The sequence below is a fragment of the Apteryx mantelli genome, chromosome 5 (assembly GCF_036417845.1).
Source record: "Apteryx mantelli isolate bAptMan1 chromosome 5, bAptMan1.hap1, whole genome shotgun sequence".
Classification (NCBI taxonomy): Eukaryota; Metazoa; Chordata; class Aves; order Apterygiformes; family Apterygidae; genus Apteryx; species Apteryx mantelli.
The window spans coordinates 10,194,841-10,211,118 of NC_089982.1; the positions used below are offsets into that span (position 1 = coordinate 10,194,841).

Here is a 16,278-nt window from a genome sequence, read left to right on the forward strand (position 1 = left end):
AGGAAGTCTGCCCTCCACTGTTTCCAAACTTTCGGCTAAGAAGGCACACAGCAGCGATTTTCCTACATGATTACTGATGTGAGTTCAGGTTTGAGTCAGGACAACTCCAACTAAGACTCAGGTTTTCCAAAGAGTCCAACCTCCTAGCAATGGTTGAATCTGGCACCTCACTGCACATTTTTGTGAAACATGCTCCACTCAGTGATCACAAGAGTATGAAAAAATACTACAGCACAAACTGTAAATTCCATCTGTTGTGTAACTTCAATTCTGTTAGGCTTTAAAGTTAGAGAGGGAAGAAGGAAGACAGCTCAGCATTCTATGACATAACATTTGTCTAGCATATCAAGTAGAAAACATGGTATTTACTCTAGAAAGAAGATGAGAGGGAAGAGTTTCTGGAAGGAGAGTCTCATTGCTTTCAAGGGAGAGTTATAATCCATTTTGAGTCTCACCAGGGTACTGCTGAACTATCACTGAGATTGAGCGTGTTTACTCCAAAGCAAAAACCTTGGCATGACTTATAGAAACAGCTTTTCTTGCCAGAGCTCTAACAGCCAATGTCTCTGGAAAAGCCACTTGGAGAAGTACTATTTACTTTGGTAATGAAGCAAGTTCCTTGGAATGAAGTACTGAAATATTCCGAAGAGATTTTGCAATACATTTACCTGCACCTCAGCTACATACAGATTAGTCTCAGAGTCAGGGTCTGAAAAAAATAAGGCTTAGTCAAGAGGCCAAAACAACCAAGTCTTGGTTGTTCTACTCATGCACTGAGAATACAACATTAGTTCCTGTGCAAATCATTCTTCCCGTCCAATCTGCCCCACGGTAAGCCACAGTAGAAAGCCTTCTTACAGTAGGGCCTCGAAACAAGTTTCTTGAACTTTCCTCTTAAAGATGGCTTTAATGTAGACCTCATCACTGTGATACTTACTTTTAGGAAACTGACCTCAGACCCCAGCTCAGCCTTGGAGGTGTTTAAAGGACACCAGCACAGAGTTGGGCTAATAGTTACCTGGGGATGTACAGTAATCAAAGGAAGACTGCAGGCCAAGACTCCCTTTATGGATAGGAAGTCATTAGCCTGAAGCTATTCTGCTTTTCCTCATTTACGTAAAATGAAGTTTCAAGCTGCTGTCCAAATTCACTCTGACTACACAAAGACTCCTGTTCAAGATTCCCAGCTTTTCATTCTACTGCAAAGGACTATTCATTTGTTCTAACTTCAGTTCAAGACTTTGCTTCCAGGGAAGTAACTTACTTGGCCCCTCTAGTCCAGTAATTTGAAGATTAAATGGACTTCCTGTTCAAATAGATCTTGCATTTGCACATTGCTGTTAACAGCTTGCACTCTTGTGCATACGCTATTGAGCTTTCATATTTGACACCATGCTATAGTTCTTCCCAGCCCTGTTCTGTGCTCTGAAGAGTGTTTAAATTCTGCTTAGAGAAACACAGCTCTAGACCGAGATGTCTGAAAGTATTCTTGAGCGCAAGAAAAAAAATCATGTGAAGGTTACTTAAAAAGTTTAATTATAAAATAAATAAGTTTGTTATGGAAACATTAAATATTAAATACAGTAATAAATATTTACATATTTCCAGATATGACTTGACATTTAATGGTGTTGCTCTGCTAACAGAAGAATTCCACTCTGTTTAAACAGAAGACATTCTTCCAAGAAAAAACTGAATTCAATACTCTGTGCTCAAGATGGCATGGACAGTTCAAGAAACTAAGGACACTTAGGCCAGAAGGGACTGAGGTAAGTCAAGTTCTTCGCACCAGAAGGTAGAGCACAACAGACCATTGCTTGCAGAGTATCAGTACATGAATTTAGTTCTTCAGAGAGACAGGTTCTTGGTCAAGTTCAACTGACCAGATTCAAACCATTCTCTTACTTCCAGTGCTGCTCAAAGCAACATGGAATATCTGGATAACAGAAGTAGCTTTGTGTTCATAGCTAATTGACAGATGCTTTAACACTAGTGTCCTGGCTCATCAGCTTGTTTGAGCATGGATTTTTTCCTTCAGATACAAGGCTTCAGATTCCATATTTGTCTCAGCCTCCTGAGGAGACTAGTTTCAACTCAGGTTAGCACATAGGCAAATGGATAGGTCCACTCACAGAGTCAGTCCTACTGATTTCAAAGGGATTGCTTTCCACATGTACAGTAACAGAACCCAGGTGTGGCTGACAAAGATCCATCACCAACACCTTTCAAGTCATAACTAGAGACAAAATTCTTTGAAGCCGATACCAACAGGGAGCTCAGCAAAAGCAGAATTAGGTGTTGCCCACTGAGGTCTAGTGGGAGAAGATATCCAGAGCTTGCTCTTTTTCTAACTTCAGGGTGAAGGAAGAGAAGGTTCTCCCCACCACCTTGCACATTCCTGAAAGCCACAGTAAGTTGTCTCCCATGGAGTTAAAGTTGTCAAAGGAGACTCACAACCAGAAGAAAGTCCATCCACGTAACAGCAGAAACTGGAGTTCCAGTACTGATCAGATAAGGCTCAGTAGCAGTAGCCTCTAGCAGGTCTTGATAGCAAGTCCTCTACCCCATAGTGGCAGCTCCTTGCATATTTTTGTGCCAAGATGTAGCAGTAACTGTCTTCCCCAGCAAGTTATTCAGCAGCAAGTGGCATGTTGGAGATGTACTTGCAGCAGCCTGTCTTGATGAATCAGGGCTTAGGGGCAACAGCTCCAGCCCACAGAGTCCAGGTGGATGTGTCAGGTAGCCAGAGCTACCCTGCAGCTTGGCAGTGGCCACATCAGAATTGTTCTGTAAGGGGCAGACCAAGCACATTAGTCATGACCCAAGACATGAGCACTCTGCACTAGAACTAAGTCCAAATACATCCAAGGTACAGATGTGCACACGCACAGGGACACTTCACTAGAAATTCTTTAGCTTCAGACAAGTTGAGAAAGACACAGCAAGCATTACTGGATAAAGCCAAGCTCTGTAGTTGACATGCAGGAAAGCAAAAGAGAACTGCAAGCCACGATTTTTCCCCAAGGGCCCTTTCTAGTTTTTCCTTCAGTTTGTAGGATACTCCTGTTCAACGAGAGCCCTTGCATTTCTTGTGTTAATGCTTTTGCTAGGAGGAAAGATGCCAACTTGCTCCCTCACTGAAAGGCACATTTCTCCCAAGAGGAATCTGCAGATCAAGGAGCTTTTGCACTCAGTTGTGAGCAGAGTAAGCAACTTGGTTGAGGGGCTATATACAGTGCTCCACAAGTTTGCAAATTTTTCTTTGCCTACAGCTGTAAGCACTGCAAGCTTTTTAATGCCCTGGAAAAAAAGGCAAACATGCTCAGTACTTCTGAGGCCCAGCCATCCACCTGGCTGCTGCACCATCTCCTCTGATGTGAAGTCTGCTGCAGTTTCTTGCAATCTACCACCTCTGCCCAGATATTAGTTTTTCCAAAGAAATTCTACTAATCTCAGTACAGCTTTCTATTCTCACCTTCTCTTGGATTAAGATAAGAGCCAGAAAGCCATCAATACTGTTAAAGTTGAAAGAATTCACACAACTCTGACCTCAGGTGGGTCTGGGAACCCAGAGAGCTACCAAGTCATTTATATGTAATCTTCATGTTTCAAGGCACTTAGTGTCAAGCAAAAGCTAACACTGGTTTTGCAAAGCATGCATGCATTTCTCATATGCATAACACCAGTCTGGGAAGACTGGAAGGAGCTACAGGTCAGCTTTCATACCTGCTTTCTCCTCATTTACACACCAACATGGCCATTTCTGTTTTCTTGTCGAAGTTTTTTCCTTTCTTCTTTTTCTTCATACTGAGGACACTTTTTCCTCACCCTGTGGAATTAGGGCATGTTAGAGGTCATTCTGAACCTAGACATACATTCTCTTGTTACCAGCCCACACATCCTCTGCAGTGTTAAGACTCATGTCCTTTGAATCCTCAAGCAATTCCTCAGCACAAGGAAGTTTCAAGCAAGACAGTTTTTCAAACATTTGGCAACAAGCAGTATTTGACAATAACATCAAGGTGTCTCTGGACTATGCGCAGGCAGTTTAACCACACAGAGCCAGGGCTTCCTGGTTCAAGCCTGATTAAGTAGCAAGAAGAGGCTCTATTGCTGAAGCTGAGTGAAGGACCAGGAGACTTTCTGGGGCACAGGGCAGCACTGCTGAGTCAGATTTCCTGGTGGCTTTAACAACCAGCTTCCAAGACCAGACTGCCTTCTTCCTTCTGCCAGCAGAGCCCTGCTTGTAGCAGGGACCTTCAAGTGCTTGTGTCCCTTTAACACCCTGAAAGCTGCTTACTCAATTTCTGTTTCTCAACTCTTGTCTAGGAAGTGTTCCAGATGGACCACCTAGCTTCTTTAGAAGGAGGCACAGATAAATGAGCATCATGATTCAAGCTTGTGAGAATTCAGAGCTTGAATCAAACTTAATCCTATTACATGGATCGCTCTAGAACCTAATGATAATTGCTTCTTGCTCTTACAGCACTACAGAACTGGTTGCTTCTCATAGCAACGAGGAATGAAAAGCACTGTTCAGACAGCCAATGTTCTTCCCAGCACTCCTCAAGTTCAGATCTAATTATGAAGCAACAGTAAAGTGACAAATGCACACCTTGTTTCCCCGAATTGCAGGAAAGGGTACAGCATGTACCCAATTCAGTTCATTTACTTTGCCAAGATCTAAAATTAGACTGGACTTTTGAGTTGCACCTCCATTATCCCAAGCTCTGCTGTGGTAGAGCTGCAAGGTGAGAACTGGAGGACTGTTCCTATATTCAGATAACACTGAAGTCAGATTTCCAGAGCAGACTACCAACATCCACCCAAGTCCTGGAGAACACACGGACAAAGAGCAGAGGCACAGGTAGGCAAGTCAAGTACTTGCATATTGCATATTGCTTGTTACCAGGTACAAGAGAAGAATTTTATGCACAGCTTGAAGTACCCACCCAGAACTACTCTTTCAGTTAATTTGCAGCAGGAGCCCAGATTCTGCTGGCAGTACAGCATGGCAGGTAACTAGTTTGTTATTCTCGAATTCTTGTTTCCTCAATCTTATAAGCAGTACAATACTTGGTACTAATGGTACTTTCTCCCCCATTTGGTTTTCCCCCAATATAACTATCTAAGCACAGCAAGCTCCATTATTAAATGGACAGTTGGAGCTTTGTTTCCTGCCCTCCAGCTGTGTACCCAGGTGTTGGAGAATAGCAGTACAAGAGCCAATTACATTACTCCTCATAGGCTTCTTCTCCACAAGCATTAGGGAAAGCACTCCATTGCATCAGCATTAACATTCCTCCTCCATTTCCTACTGATGTCCTGAACCACTATAGTTATCTTTATTACAGCAAGAGCAGAAAGGCTTTTCTTTTAGAGGACAGGTCACAGGCTGCCCACATCCAATCATGAAAAAGGATAAGTGAAAAAAATCAATTTCTCAACATCTTAGATCTCACTTCTACCCTCAGGGCTTATCCAAGCTTGAAGAGCAACTCAACCTTTTTGGAAGTTTTCTGCATAGGTAACTCAGATAAGCCATGCACATTTTGGCAGTACTGGACACAAGCCCTCCTCAAGCTAGGCAAACAAAGAGAATAATACTTACTGCACTATCACAATGATAAGTACAGTAATGAAGCTGACGCCTGAAAGCAGAACAGCTACCACCACCAACACAGTCTTCGAGTAGTCTGCCACATCATTCTTCCTTTGAGTCTTCATGAACTGTTCACCACAGCGCTCACCAAAAAAATCCTGATGACACCTGAAAGCAAACACCAACACAAGTTCTTATCAGCTCCGGTGCTGTCTGGAGCCAAGGACACCCACACACACTCAAACTTGACTTAGACATCTTCAGTTTCACATGAATCTCTAGGTGAGAGTTTTAGAGCATGTTCATGACATGCAGTCTCTGCTCTAGCACAAGGTTTGTCAGCATTTCAACAAGTCAAGATTAGTTTGGGCGTGATGTTCCAGGAAGACACACCTTTTCATTCTTCTGGTTTGAGTTTATAACCAACTGATGAGTTCAGTGGCTTGTTATGCATCTCAGATTCCATCATCACTTAATTTACATGGCAGAAAGATTCTCAGTCAAAATACTGCAGGAGATGGATCTATGCCAAGTTGACACTGATTTTTCCTCTAAGCCCTCATATGATACCAGCTCATGCAAACCACATGCAACTCACAAGGTACTTTTAACTTACTTGCAGGTCACCGTTTGGAGATGTTCTAGGTATATGCATTCACCATGGATGCAAAAGTTTTTGTATTCCATTTCACATGGAGTCCCTTTCTTTTTGTTTTTCCCTTTGTTTTTCTTCCTTCTTGATTTGCCAGCATTCTTCTCACTCCCCCTCTTTGTTGGCTTGGGCTTAACCACAGGTTCAACTGAAAAAGGACAAGATGATTCAGTCTAGCAAAGTTAAAGAGCTAGTTTCTGCTAATATGGAATAATTTTATTTGGGGGTCACGACAAAAACCTGACTAGGAAATATAGGATGCAAGTGAGCACACTGATGGGCATTTTGCATCCAGCAAAAGGGCAACAAGTTTAGAGGCTCATTACTAAGCTAAATTCTGCCACCATTAAGTCCTGCGCAATTCAGACAGCAGCACAAGAAGATGGGCTGAGAGGGCTGCCAGAGAAGAATAGCAGACTGCAAGGACTGCAGCATTCCACATGGATCAAATAGCTCAGTGCAACTGCACAGATTCAAGCAAAGACCCAGAAAGCGCATTATGAATTCACCTTGAGCAAAGCCATCCAGTTGTTTTATATGGACTCAAATAAAAGGCAAAGAGCCTCCATTGCTCTCAACTCTATTTGCATCAGTGATGAAAGGTATTTTAAGTTGCTAGATAGTCCTGGGCGCTTGTAGAGGCAAGACAGCCTGCAATCCCAGTTAGCATACTTGTTCCTCCCAAACAACCTGCAGTGCTGTCTTCAGTAGACAAGGAGATAGTTTGTTTCCAGTTCTCCTACTTTGAGAGAGATGCCAAGCGCTCCAAAGGACTGAAAGCTGAAAGCTTATTCCACAAGAGTCAGACTGTTCTGCCACTTACTGTTGCCCCTCATTATCTCAATTAGAACAAGCCTCTATAAGAGTGTGGTTTAAAAGGCTGGTGACTTAACTCTGAGTTTAAAGGAAGGGCACTCTTCCTTTCACTTCAAAGGACAAGCTAAAGCCAGCCAATGACTAAGGGTCTTCAGCACCATAGCCACCTAACAGCACTCAAAGCTAAAAACACTATTACACAGCAAGCCAGTAAAACGCTGGCTCTCTGCACAGACCATCCTTTTACACTAGCCATGAAAAGGAAGTCTTCTCAGTGCAAGGTGTTTCAGTTCAGGAATAGGACAGGAGTAACAGTTAACCAATTGAGTTTCAACAGGTCTCAATAACAGTAGGGCTCTTAGCAGTATTCTTCAAGCTGGTTATTTTTCTGTTGTGCTGTACAGACAAAACTAAACTAACTCCTGGATTATTCTTTTCCCCAAAACACTCTGCATATAGGCAATCACCACAATAGGATGCAACTTGATCTGACTACTTCATAACCCTGTATTTCTAGTGGCAAGATATCCTGTACAACAAACAAGGTGTAGCTGGCTGTAGTCTAGACAGCTGATCATTTTAAGTTCCAGAGCAACAAGCCTGGCTTGAAGTTACTTAAAAGCAAAAATGCCTTCAGCAACCAGAGGTCTGATTCAAATGGTATAATTTATATTAATATGCAAATGAGGAACATTGTTCCTGCAGCCAGATTTCCTGTCCTAGACATGTGAACTTGCTGCTGACTCTTGAGGTCCCTGTTTTGTCCAATTAGACTTAATATTTAGTTCACACTTTCACAGCTGAGGCAGTTCACACATTCATCTCTCTTCAAGGGTCAGCCTGTTAGTTTGATCTCAGTGTCCCTGTCTGCAAGCTGCACAGTAAAGAAAACCATCCCCAGTTGAATCATAACACCTTGAAGGCTTCACAGATAAACCTCATGCCAAGTAGAAGAGCTCGTCTACAAACCAACCACCTCTGATAACAGCCCTGCTTTCTATGTAGTTATAGAAGACTTAAGTTACCAAGCCAGTGGTTTTACAGCCCAAGCTGCTCAAGAACTTTGACATTCCTATCTCCCCTGCACATCTTGAACTTGTGCTGAAAACTTCAGCACAAGTCCCTAAACACCCCAAACTGAGCATCTGAAGCATGGTCCCTCTAACACCTAAGAGTTCTTCCACTCTCATTCAAGTCTTGGGTGTTTCTGCAGGAAAAACAGCAGCCAGACCCTATCCTGGATGACCACAGTGTCAGTCTGTGGATGTCTGCTCATGGGCAAGTCGCTTACAGGTACTTCTTCAGCCTCACCCCATACAGTTTATCTTACACAACTGTGCTTGGGCCAGATGCGAAGAGGTCCTCCCATCCCCATATGATTACCAGTCAGTTGGGCCATTCAGATCTCCTGAGAGTTTACAAGTAGCCAATTCACAACAAATTCTCACAATACCTATGACAACAGTCTTGCCCAAAAGATGCTGCAATAAACACTTCGGTGAACACTCTGGGGGTTTGTTTGCTTGCTTGCCCCCAAGAAATTTTAGTCAACTTCAACCCAAACTAGCCAACAACGAGAAAACACCCAGAAAAGCCTTGATACAGGAGAGGCAACCTGATCAAAAATCCACCTTTAATGCCAAGCAGTACCCAGAAATCCTGTCAATAGTTTCATACTAGGCAGGTGGCAGTGCCTATTGCACCTCTTCTTTCAGGTTTATCCAAACAGCAGTACTGCAGGCACTCGGCTAATCTGCAGCTTTCACACACCCTAACTCCACTCACATTAATTTATCATCCCCATCAGCATAGTTTTAACGCAACAGCTTCAAGAAGGAAGGCACTTCTGCTCCGTACGCGACAAGCCAGATGTAGCAGCCTGACAGCAGAGCTAGGGCGGAAAGAGCCGGCAGCTCGCAGAGAGAGGACGGCCCGCATGCCCGGGCCCCTTCCCGCCGCGAGGGGCGGGCCGCCGACTCACCTCGGATCAGGTCGTCCACGATGTACTGGTGGACGGGCGCCGCCTCTTCGTACTCCTCATCCTCCTCGTAGTCGGCGGCCGAAACCGCCTCGCCCACGCGGGCCAGGGGCTCCCGCGGGCCAGGCGCTCTGCGCCGCTCCGGCTCCGTGGCGTTGGCCGAGGACGCGGCGGCAAGCCGGCACGCTGTGAGGGGAGATGGCGTCGTGGGCAGGGGTCACGCGCCGCCTCAACTGCCGCCCCAACGGTCGCCGCGCGACATCCCCCCCCCACCCCCCAAGCCGCGCGCGCCGCCCCCACCAACGGCCGTCAACCGCCGCCGCCGCGCGCACCCCTCACGCACCTGCGAGCGCGGCCAGCGCGGCGAGCAGCGCCACAGCTCGCATTGGCGGTCCCGGGAAGCGGCGGCGCGGAGAGGGAGAGACGCGGCTGTCGCGAAACCCGGCGGCGGCGCGCAGCGCTCCATAAGGAGCCGCTCGCCGCCGCCGCCCGCTTTATAGGCGGCGGCGGCTCCCAGCCCCGTACGTAGAGCGCCGTCAGCGGGGCGGGGCGGGGCGGCGCGGCGCCGCCCCGCGGCAGGTACGGGCGGGGCGGGGCGGGGCGGGCGGTGGGTGCACGCGCACCTGCCGCCCTGCTGCGCGCGCCCCTCGCCTCGACCCCCCCCCCCCCCGCCCCCAACGGCTCTAACGGGCGCCGGGAGGCGGTGGTGACCCCGGGCGGGAGGGGAAGCGGCGCTGCCGGGCCCCGTAGGCAGCGGCTGCAGGCAGACGGGGGTCCCGATGGGGCCCTGGCAACGAGGTTTTGGGGGACCCTCTGTCAGACTGCTGGGGCCGGAAGGGGCATGTCACAAGTATCTCTTTGCCCGCCATCTGTGCCTTCCTCCTCAGGATTTGCGGTGGGATCTTAGCCATGGAGGTAAAACATTGCACAGAGTTGCCATGGCAATGTGCGTACACAGAGACACAAGGAGTTTATTGCGTGGGCACACCTGTCTGGTCACTCTGCCCTTTGCTCTACCTTCTCTTCCCCTACTCCTCAGAGAGGAAGTGGGTGAGATAATGGCAGAAATATTTCTCGTCAATACCTGCAGCGATCAGCCTTAGCCTCAGTCCGTATGTGTTCGTTCAAGCGGCACATGAGTAATGACTGAGTAAGTAGAGGAGAGGAGGGTGGGCATGCATCCAGGCAGAGGCGAATGTGCTCCTTGGGGGCACTTTGGCTCATAATTGCCACTGTAGCCCCTAGTGAAGGGTGCCTTGCCACGGCCAAGTCTACTGAGCTGTTGTGTAAAAAAGCTCAAAGCAGACCTACGTTTAGGGGAGAAAAACTAGGGCAACAGGTTGTAACGTGCTGATCCCGAGTGGGAAGCAAGAAGCCCCTTCAAGCAAGCGGGAGGTGCCACAGGCGGCACCAGAGAGTGCCCGGTGAGGCCCAGCAAGGAAAGCTGGGCCTTTCCACCTGTGTAAGCCATGGAAAGGTTTGGCCCCAAGGATTTGTGCCAGGAGAGCTCTGTGCGTATGGCTTGTCTCAGGTTCCTTGCTGGGGGGAATGGGGGGGAAGTTGCAAGAGCAACATTTTACCCCCCAGGGATTCGGCTGCAAGGCAAGAGCATGCCTGACTGAAGAAGCAGAAGAGGGTGGAATGGCTATGTAATAGGATACTTAGCCAAAGACCTTCTGATTGACAGGGGCTGGAATGCTATTTACAGCTCAGAAAGCTGACAGAGCCTTTGTTTAAGGTGGCTGTGATCCAAGTTGCTCAGTCATTGAACCTTCTCCCCTCTTTTACACATGCCAAAGGAGGATATGCAGCTACAGGGGACATGTTCATCTTTCAGCTTTCAGGGTCATGCCAGGTTCCCTGCTGAGTGCCCTGGAATTGGTAAATCTTAGGAAGCTAAATCCAAGCACTCTGTAAAAGAAGTTGCCAGATCAGGCACTTGGACATTAACCTATGACAGAATGCCTTGGCAAACTTAAATCAGCCCCTTTGTGCATATGCGCAATGATACAGATTTTACTTAAGTGAGAGCTGACTCTTTTTTCTAATCCTTGCTTTTCTGCTTGTTTTCCATGCCCTAGGGCTATGGCTCAGTCATCATTTGGGGGCAACCTAGGGCTTGATCTGGCTCCCTCCTTTCCAGCTCAGGCTTGTTTCCTTCCCATTATCTCTGTAAGTCCCGAGGCCTGGCCTGAACAGAGACTGAGTGTGTGTGAATGGACCTTTTCCAAAGGTAAAGAAGGCAGCAAGACAAAACTAAGTTTGTTTTGTGAAAATAGCCAAAGACAGGTTCATAAGATGAAAGTTTTTCTCCCTGCTCACCTGACAGTTTCAAGCTAAGTGATGGGACTACAACTTCTCCACAGAATTTTCTTTTTTTGCTACTATTAAAGTGAAGTACTTCTCCTGGCCTTCTTCTGAGAGAAAGATTTACTGGAAACATTTCCAAGTAATCTTTTTTAAATTTAGTCTGAAGAACATATGTAGCATTGAATATTTCAGCCCAAGCAGCCATGCTTGGCAAACTCCTTAGCAACTGAAAATAGAGGCTTTCAACGGGGGAAAGGGTAAATGACCTGAGTGTAATTGGCTGTGTTACCTGTACTGTTTAGAAACCAAACATGGCATATCCAACATATCCATATGACTCACTACACATTTCCTCTCTCCTCAAATCTCTAACCAATGGCTCCATTTCACTGACTGACAGAAGCAAGGAATTTGGCTCAGCACGTTTCAAATTTGTCAAACATTTAACTGACTTCCTCCTGCCCCTCCTTCTTCCTTAAAGAAAAATGAGCAGTTTGGCATACGCCAATACAGCTCAGAAAACTCTTCTTAAAGCATTTCCATGGAAATGGTTCAGAACTGCTGGTGGCCATGGCAAAAGAATAAGAGCCCTTTTCCTTTAGTATCTATGACCTATTTCTGCCAACTGTGGCCAGTACATTTGGGACGGTGAGGTAAGACACTCCTCAGCGTGCAGAAAACATAATAAGGGGTGAAGGGCACAACTTGTGAACGGGAAGGCTCAGGTTGGACGTTAGGGAAGGTGTCACTAGGAGGGTGGCACCACCCTGAAGCAGGTCCCTGGAGAGGCCGTGGGAACCCCATCCATCCTTGGAGGTTCCCAAGCCTCAGCTGGACAAAGCCCTCCCAGCTCCCCTCTGGTGCTGGGATTCACTGTGCTTGGGGTTGGATGTGGGCCTGGAGACCTCCAGCGGTCCCTTCCCACCACGTTTCTACAGTAAGCCAGGCCAGCGTGGTCCCTTGGCAGTAACATGGCTCCTGTGTTTTTCTTTGGGGGAAATTGAGACAGGAGACTTGCCTGTGTATCTGAGCTGTTTCTAAACTGTGACCCAGCAAAACCCTGTTTGACTTCTCCTCAGAAATAACATCCTTCAGAAGCCACATATTCCAAGATATTTCAGGGAGGATCTCTCAGCAAGGTTCAGTTCTCCTGCTGCAACATTAGCGGTAAAACTTGTATTGATTGCAAAGGGAGCAGAAGTAGGCCAAAGCTTTTGGAAACCTCCCCACTTTGAGATCTTCACGGCCAAACTGATCTGCTCACACATCACTTAAATCACACATTTTCTGAGCAGGGAGGTGTCAGATCTGTTCTTTGATCTCAGTTCTGGCTGTTGGATTTTGCCAGTGATTCCTGTGCTCGGAGCCCCTGTTTGCCACATGCTTTCTGGAAGGAGGCACTAAGCTTTACCACAGCTTTTTTTCCAGGACTGGCAGGATATTGTCACGCTGCCCAATGCCAGAGCTCCTACAGGAAGCCGCCAGCAGTGGCAAAAGGAGAAGCAGCTGTAGTGGGCTGCCCAGCTCCTCTCCATGGGCTGTCCCACTGCTGTGGGGCCCGCAAGGGGCAGGGTGCTGGGCTGGTAGGACAGGGCTCACGGCTGGGGAGACACCAGCTCCCCATGGATGCAGAGAGAAGAGTGCCACCTACTGAGCCACCGCTCCCAGCAGTACCTGGGCTTTCCCAGCAGGTCATCCCAGCCCGGCTGGTGGCCGAAGCCCCCTTCCCAGCCACGGCTGCAAGCTGCAGTCTGCCTTGCCCATCTGAGGGCAAAGGGGACGTCACTGAAGGCTGGCAAGCCTAACAGATTAGCAGGGAGCCTGTGTGGGGAGCTGCGTGCGGCAGCCAGAGTGTTTCGCAGGTGTCTGTCCTGAGCCCAGCCTTGCTTTCTGCAGGGCCGGCCACGCAGACGGAGATGTGCTGGCAGAGCGCTGCCCCATCCCTGTCTGTGGAAAAGAGCACTGGGAGAACCAGGCTGATCCTTCTCGTGCTCTGCCTGTCCTTTCACTACCCCTGATAAACTTCAGTGTAGCCAGGGCTCACGGAGCATCTGACAACACCCTGCACACATGGTGTTGGTGCCAACTTCTTTTCCCTTTGGCTTTCTGCCACTTTCATGGAATAAAGCACCACACACTCAGCAGCCACATCGGAGGGGAGGTTTCTCTCTGCCTCTCTGTCTCCCTTCTCCCAGGCATGGCTCTGGAAATCATCCCAGAGACAAACTCAGTAGCCATGTTTCCTGACGGAGGGCAGCACATCATCTGGCTACCTACAGCCCTGGGGCCGTGAGACCACGCTGGCATGGACATGATGACTCAACACTGTGATTCAGACCGCACTACGCAGGGATTTCCCCGCTCTGTGGTGAATCCCACCAAATTTTGCTGAGTTCACATTAATGTGCTCTCCTTTCTCTACAACTTCAGTTAGCCTCAGCTTTGAGCGGCAGCCCCCTGGAAGCTGCTTTCCCTCTCACCGACCGTGATCTGTCAGCTTAAGCCAATGAAGACAGGAGGATGCGCCCAGGCTGTGAAGTCACATGTTGCCCCCTCTGGATTATGCTGGGAGATCCCAGAGTGGCAGAGCATTTGGATTAGATTTCCCTCCACTCTGACCCCAGAAATGAAGGCCGTGCTCAGTGTGGTCTGCAAGCCACCGCTGTTAGACCAATAGGTTGGTCTTACCAATATTGCTTGGTCTTACCTCCCTCCCTCCTGGGCACACCGTGTTTAGAGCTTACCTGCAGCAACTCTGAAGGCAAAGCCACCCTGCTCTCCCCTGCTACAGGGTGGCCAGCAAAGGGCTCGTCCCTTCCCCAGCCGCGCCATGGCAGTCACGGATGTGATTCACAGAGGCAAAGTGACACTGACCCCGACAGCTGCCTGGCCCTGACGGAGCGTGCTTGGGCATTGTGTCCTCCAGAACAGTCCATCTGCCAACTGCGATCTCATTATTCACTCTCTTTACTTTTGATAAAACCTCAGAGAAATGCGTGAAGGTAAAGGAAGTGGCTGAAGTACCTGCCCATTAATTTTCTTCACTGACATCAAATGTTTATTTTCTATGGATGGGTGGAGCTGACTTGGGTGTTTGAACATGAGTTATCCATTCTCATCCATCTAGTTGAGAACAGGTGGAAAAGGGTAATGACTCAAACTGATCTGGTGTCTGCCTGGGCAGCTCACCAGACTTTCACTTGACTTATGATCTGCAGATGCCAGTATCTTCTGCTGTCAGCAGCTACCTCATAGACAGGGAGAAAGCTTTGAAGTCAGGCATGTGTGACTGCAGTTCCTGCTGATGTAAATCAAGATTGCTGTAATAAAGAGGATGTAGATGCCTAGCCTCAGGTAGGGGGGGGATGGAAAGGGAAAGGCCTAAATACTTCTTGAAATCAGTACTGATTTTGCTAGCATCTGAGATACGCAGGTGTTCAGGTGACCATACATCTCTGCCCTGAGCGCTCTCAACAGATACAATTTTTCTAAATGGCGACAGTCTCCCTCTGCTCCACTCCTTTCCCAGAGACTTAGGCTGAAGCATGGATTGTATGAGTGAAACCCATCCAGAAAGGGAATAATTTACATACTTGTACTGCATCAACTGTTCATCCAAGGGAAATCTGCCTGGTGGCATGTCTTTTCACTCCACATCTGGTTGCAAAATCTTTTGGGGCATATCTAAAGAGAATAGCAAAAAGGTCAGAAAATACAAGCATCCATGACTGCAAGATCTGGATTCTTCTCTCACTTATATCAATATAAATGAAAAAGAGCTCCCCAGAAAATCTAGGGTTATGTTTTCATTCAATGCAGACTCCAGCGACCCTGAGGATTATACAGCATGAGGATTTGGCCTCACCAGTGTGAGCTACACCCCTGCTTAATTTGCTGGAACATGCAATAGCACTAAGGTTTTTCATGCAGCCAAATCACAGTGATGGGATTTTGCATTTGCTTTCCACAGGCTTTCACCACTGTCAGGCAATGGGGAGCAATGCCCAGGATTTGCAGAACATCCTGGGCCGGCCATGGCTCCTGATACTGCCTATTTGTTTGCACTAGATGCAGGTGAGCAGGAGAGGCCCAGCTCAGTTCTTCATTGCTCCGACATTTGGGGGAAAGATCTCTTTTGCCTGGCTGTAGATAGGCTGTGGATCCCAAATCTCCCCAACTGTACTTTTAAATCTGCTTCTGAGGACTTTGGAGATATTCTTTACACGTGGGGAATTTCTAACAGAGATTCACTGGTTGCTTCCAGGCTGCAGCACAGGTGAGGCCAAAAGGGTAGTCTCCACGGCACCCCCAGCTTCATCTCTCCCCCACGTGCCCAGGAGGTCCAGCAAACCCGTGGGCTGGCTGTACGCCATCCTCACAACTCTGCAGCAGCTGTGGGTTTCACTGACAAGTATCAGTCACCCCTCTGCTCTCCCAGGGACTTTGGTGGTGGGTAACGTGCTACAAGTCAGGCCGGGACAGCACTCCTGCCGCACTCTAGGAGGTTTTTTGGGAAGCTGCCCGTTCTTAGCGCTCTGTCCTGCGCTGTGACTGCTCTGTATTCCACACAACAGGCACTGAGCAGCTCTCATTTGACCAAACACATCCTGCAGTGCTTAGCCACTCACTTTTGTGCAATGGCTCAATTTGCAAATGCTCAGGGGCAGATTCTGACTCTGGCAGTAGCTGTAAGGGCCTGCAGCAGTCAGCTGGGTGGAGCAGTACTGGATTTATACTCGAACGGGGAGCTGGCCCTCAGCTAACAACCTCCCTCTCTAATACCGCTTCCTGCCATGCCAGGGAGCCCTGTGAATTGCTGCCCTTTCTTCTGTTTCCTCGGGCAAGTCACAGAAACTTGCCCCCGGATTCCCCGGCAAAGGCCAGCTCATGGCACTGCCCACAGGCCTGGCGCTCCTCCCC

The 16,278-nt window shown here is 48.0% G+C and overlaps 1 protein-coding gene across 3 annotated transcripts; it reads right to left on the reverse strand.

Moving 5' to 3' along the window:
- Positions 1-1,513: 1,513 nt before the first annotated feature.
- On the reverse strand, positions 1,514-9,440 carry AREG (amphiregulin). 3 transcript variants are annotated; one of them, XM_067297062.1, is made up of 6 exons: positions 9,392-9,440; positions 9,052-9,234; positions 6,219-6,402; positions 5,612-5,770; positions 3,727-3,829; positions 1,514-2,787 (listed from the first exon to the last, which is right to left on the reverse strand). In XM_067297062.1, the coding sequence occupies exons 1-5, from the start codon at positions 9,432-9,434 to the stop codon at positions 3,742-3,744; spliced, it is 657 nt and encodes a 218-aa protein (XP_067153163.1). In that variant the 5' UTR covers positions 9,435-9,440; the 3' UTR covers positions 1,514-2,787; positions 3,727-3,741. The 3 variants fall into 3 exon arrangements, with proteins under 3 accessions (XP_067153163.1, XP_067153164.1, XP_067153162.1); XM_067297063.1 differs by lacking the exon at positions 3,727-3,829; XM_067297061.1 differs by having other exon boundaries at positions 1,514-3,829.
- Positions 9,441-16,278: the final 6,838 nt, after the last annotated feature.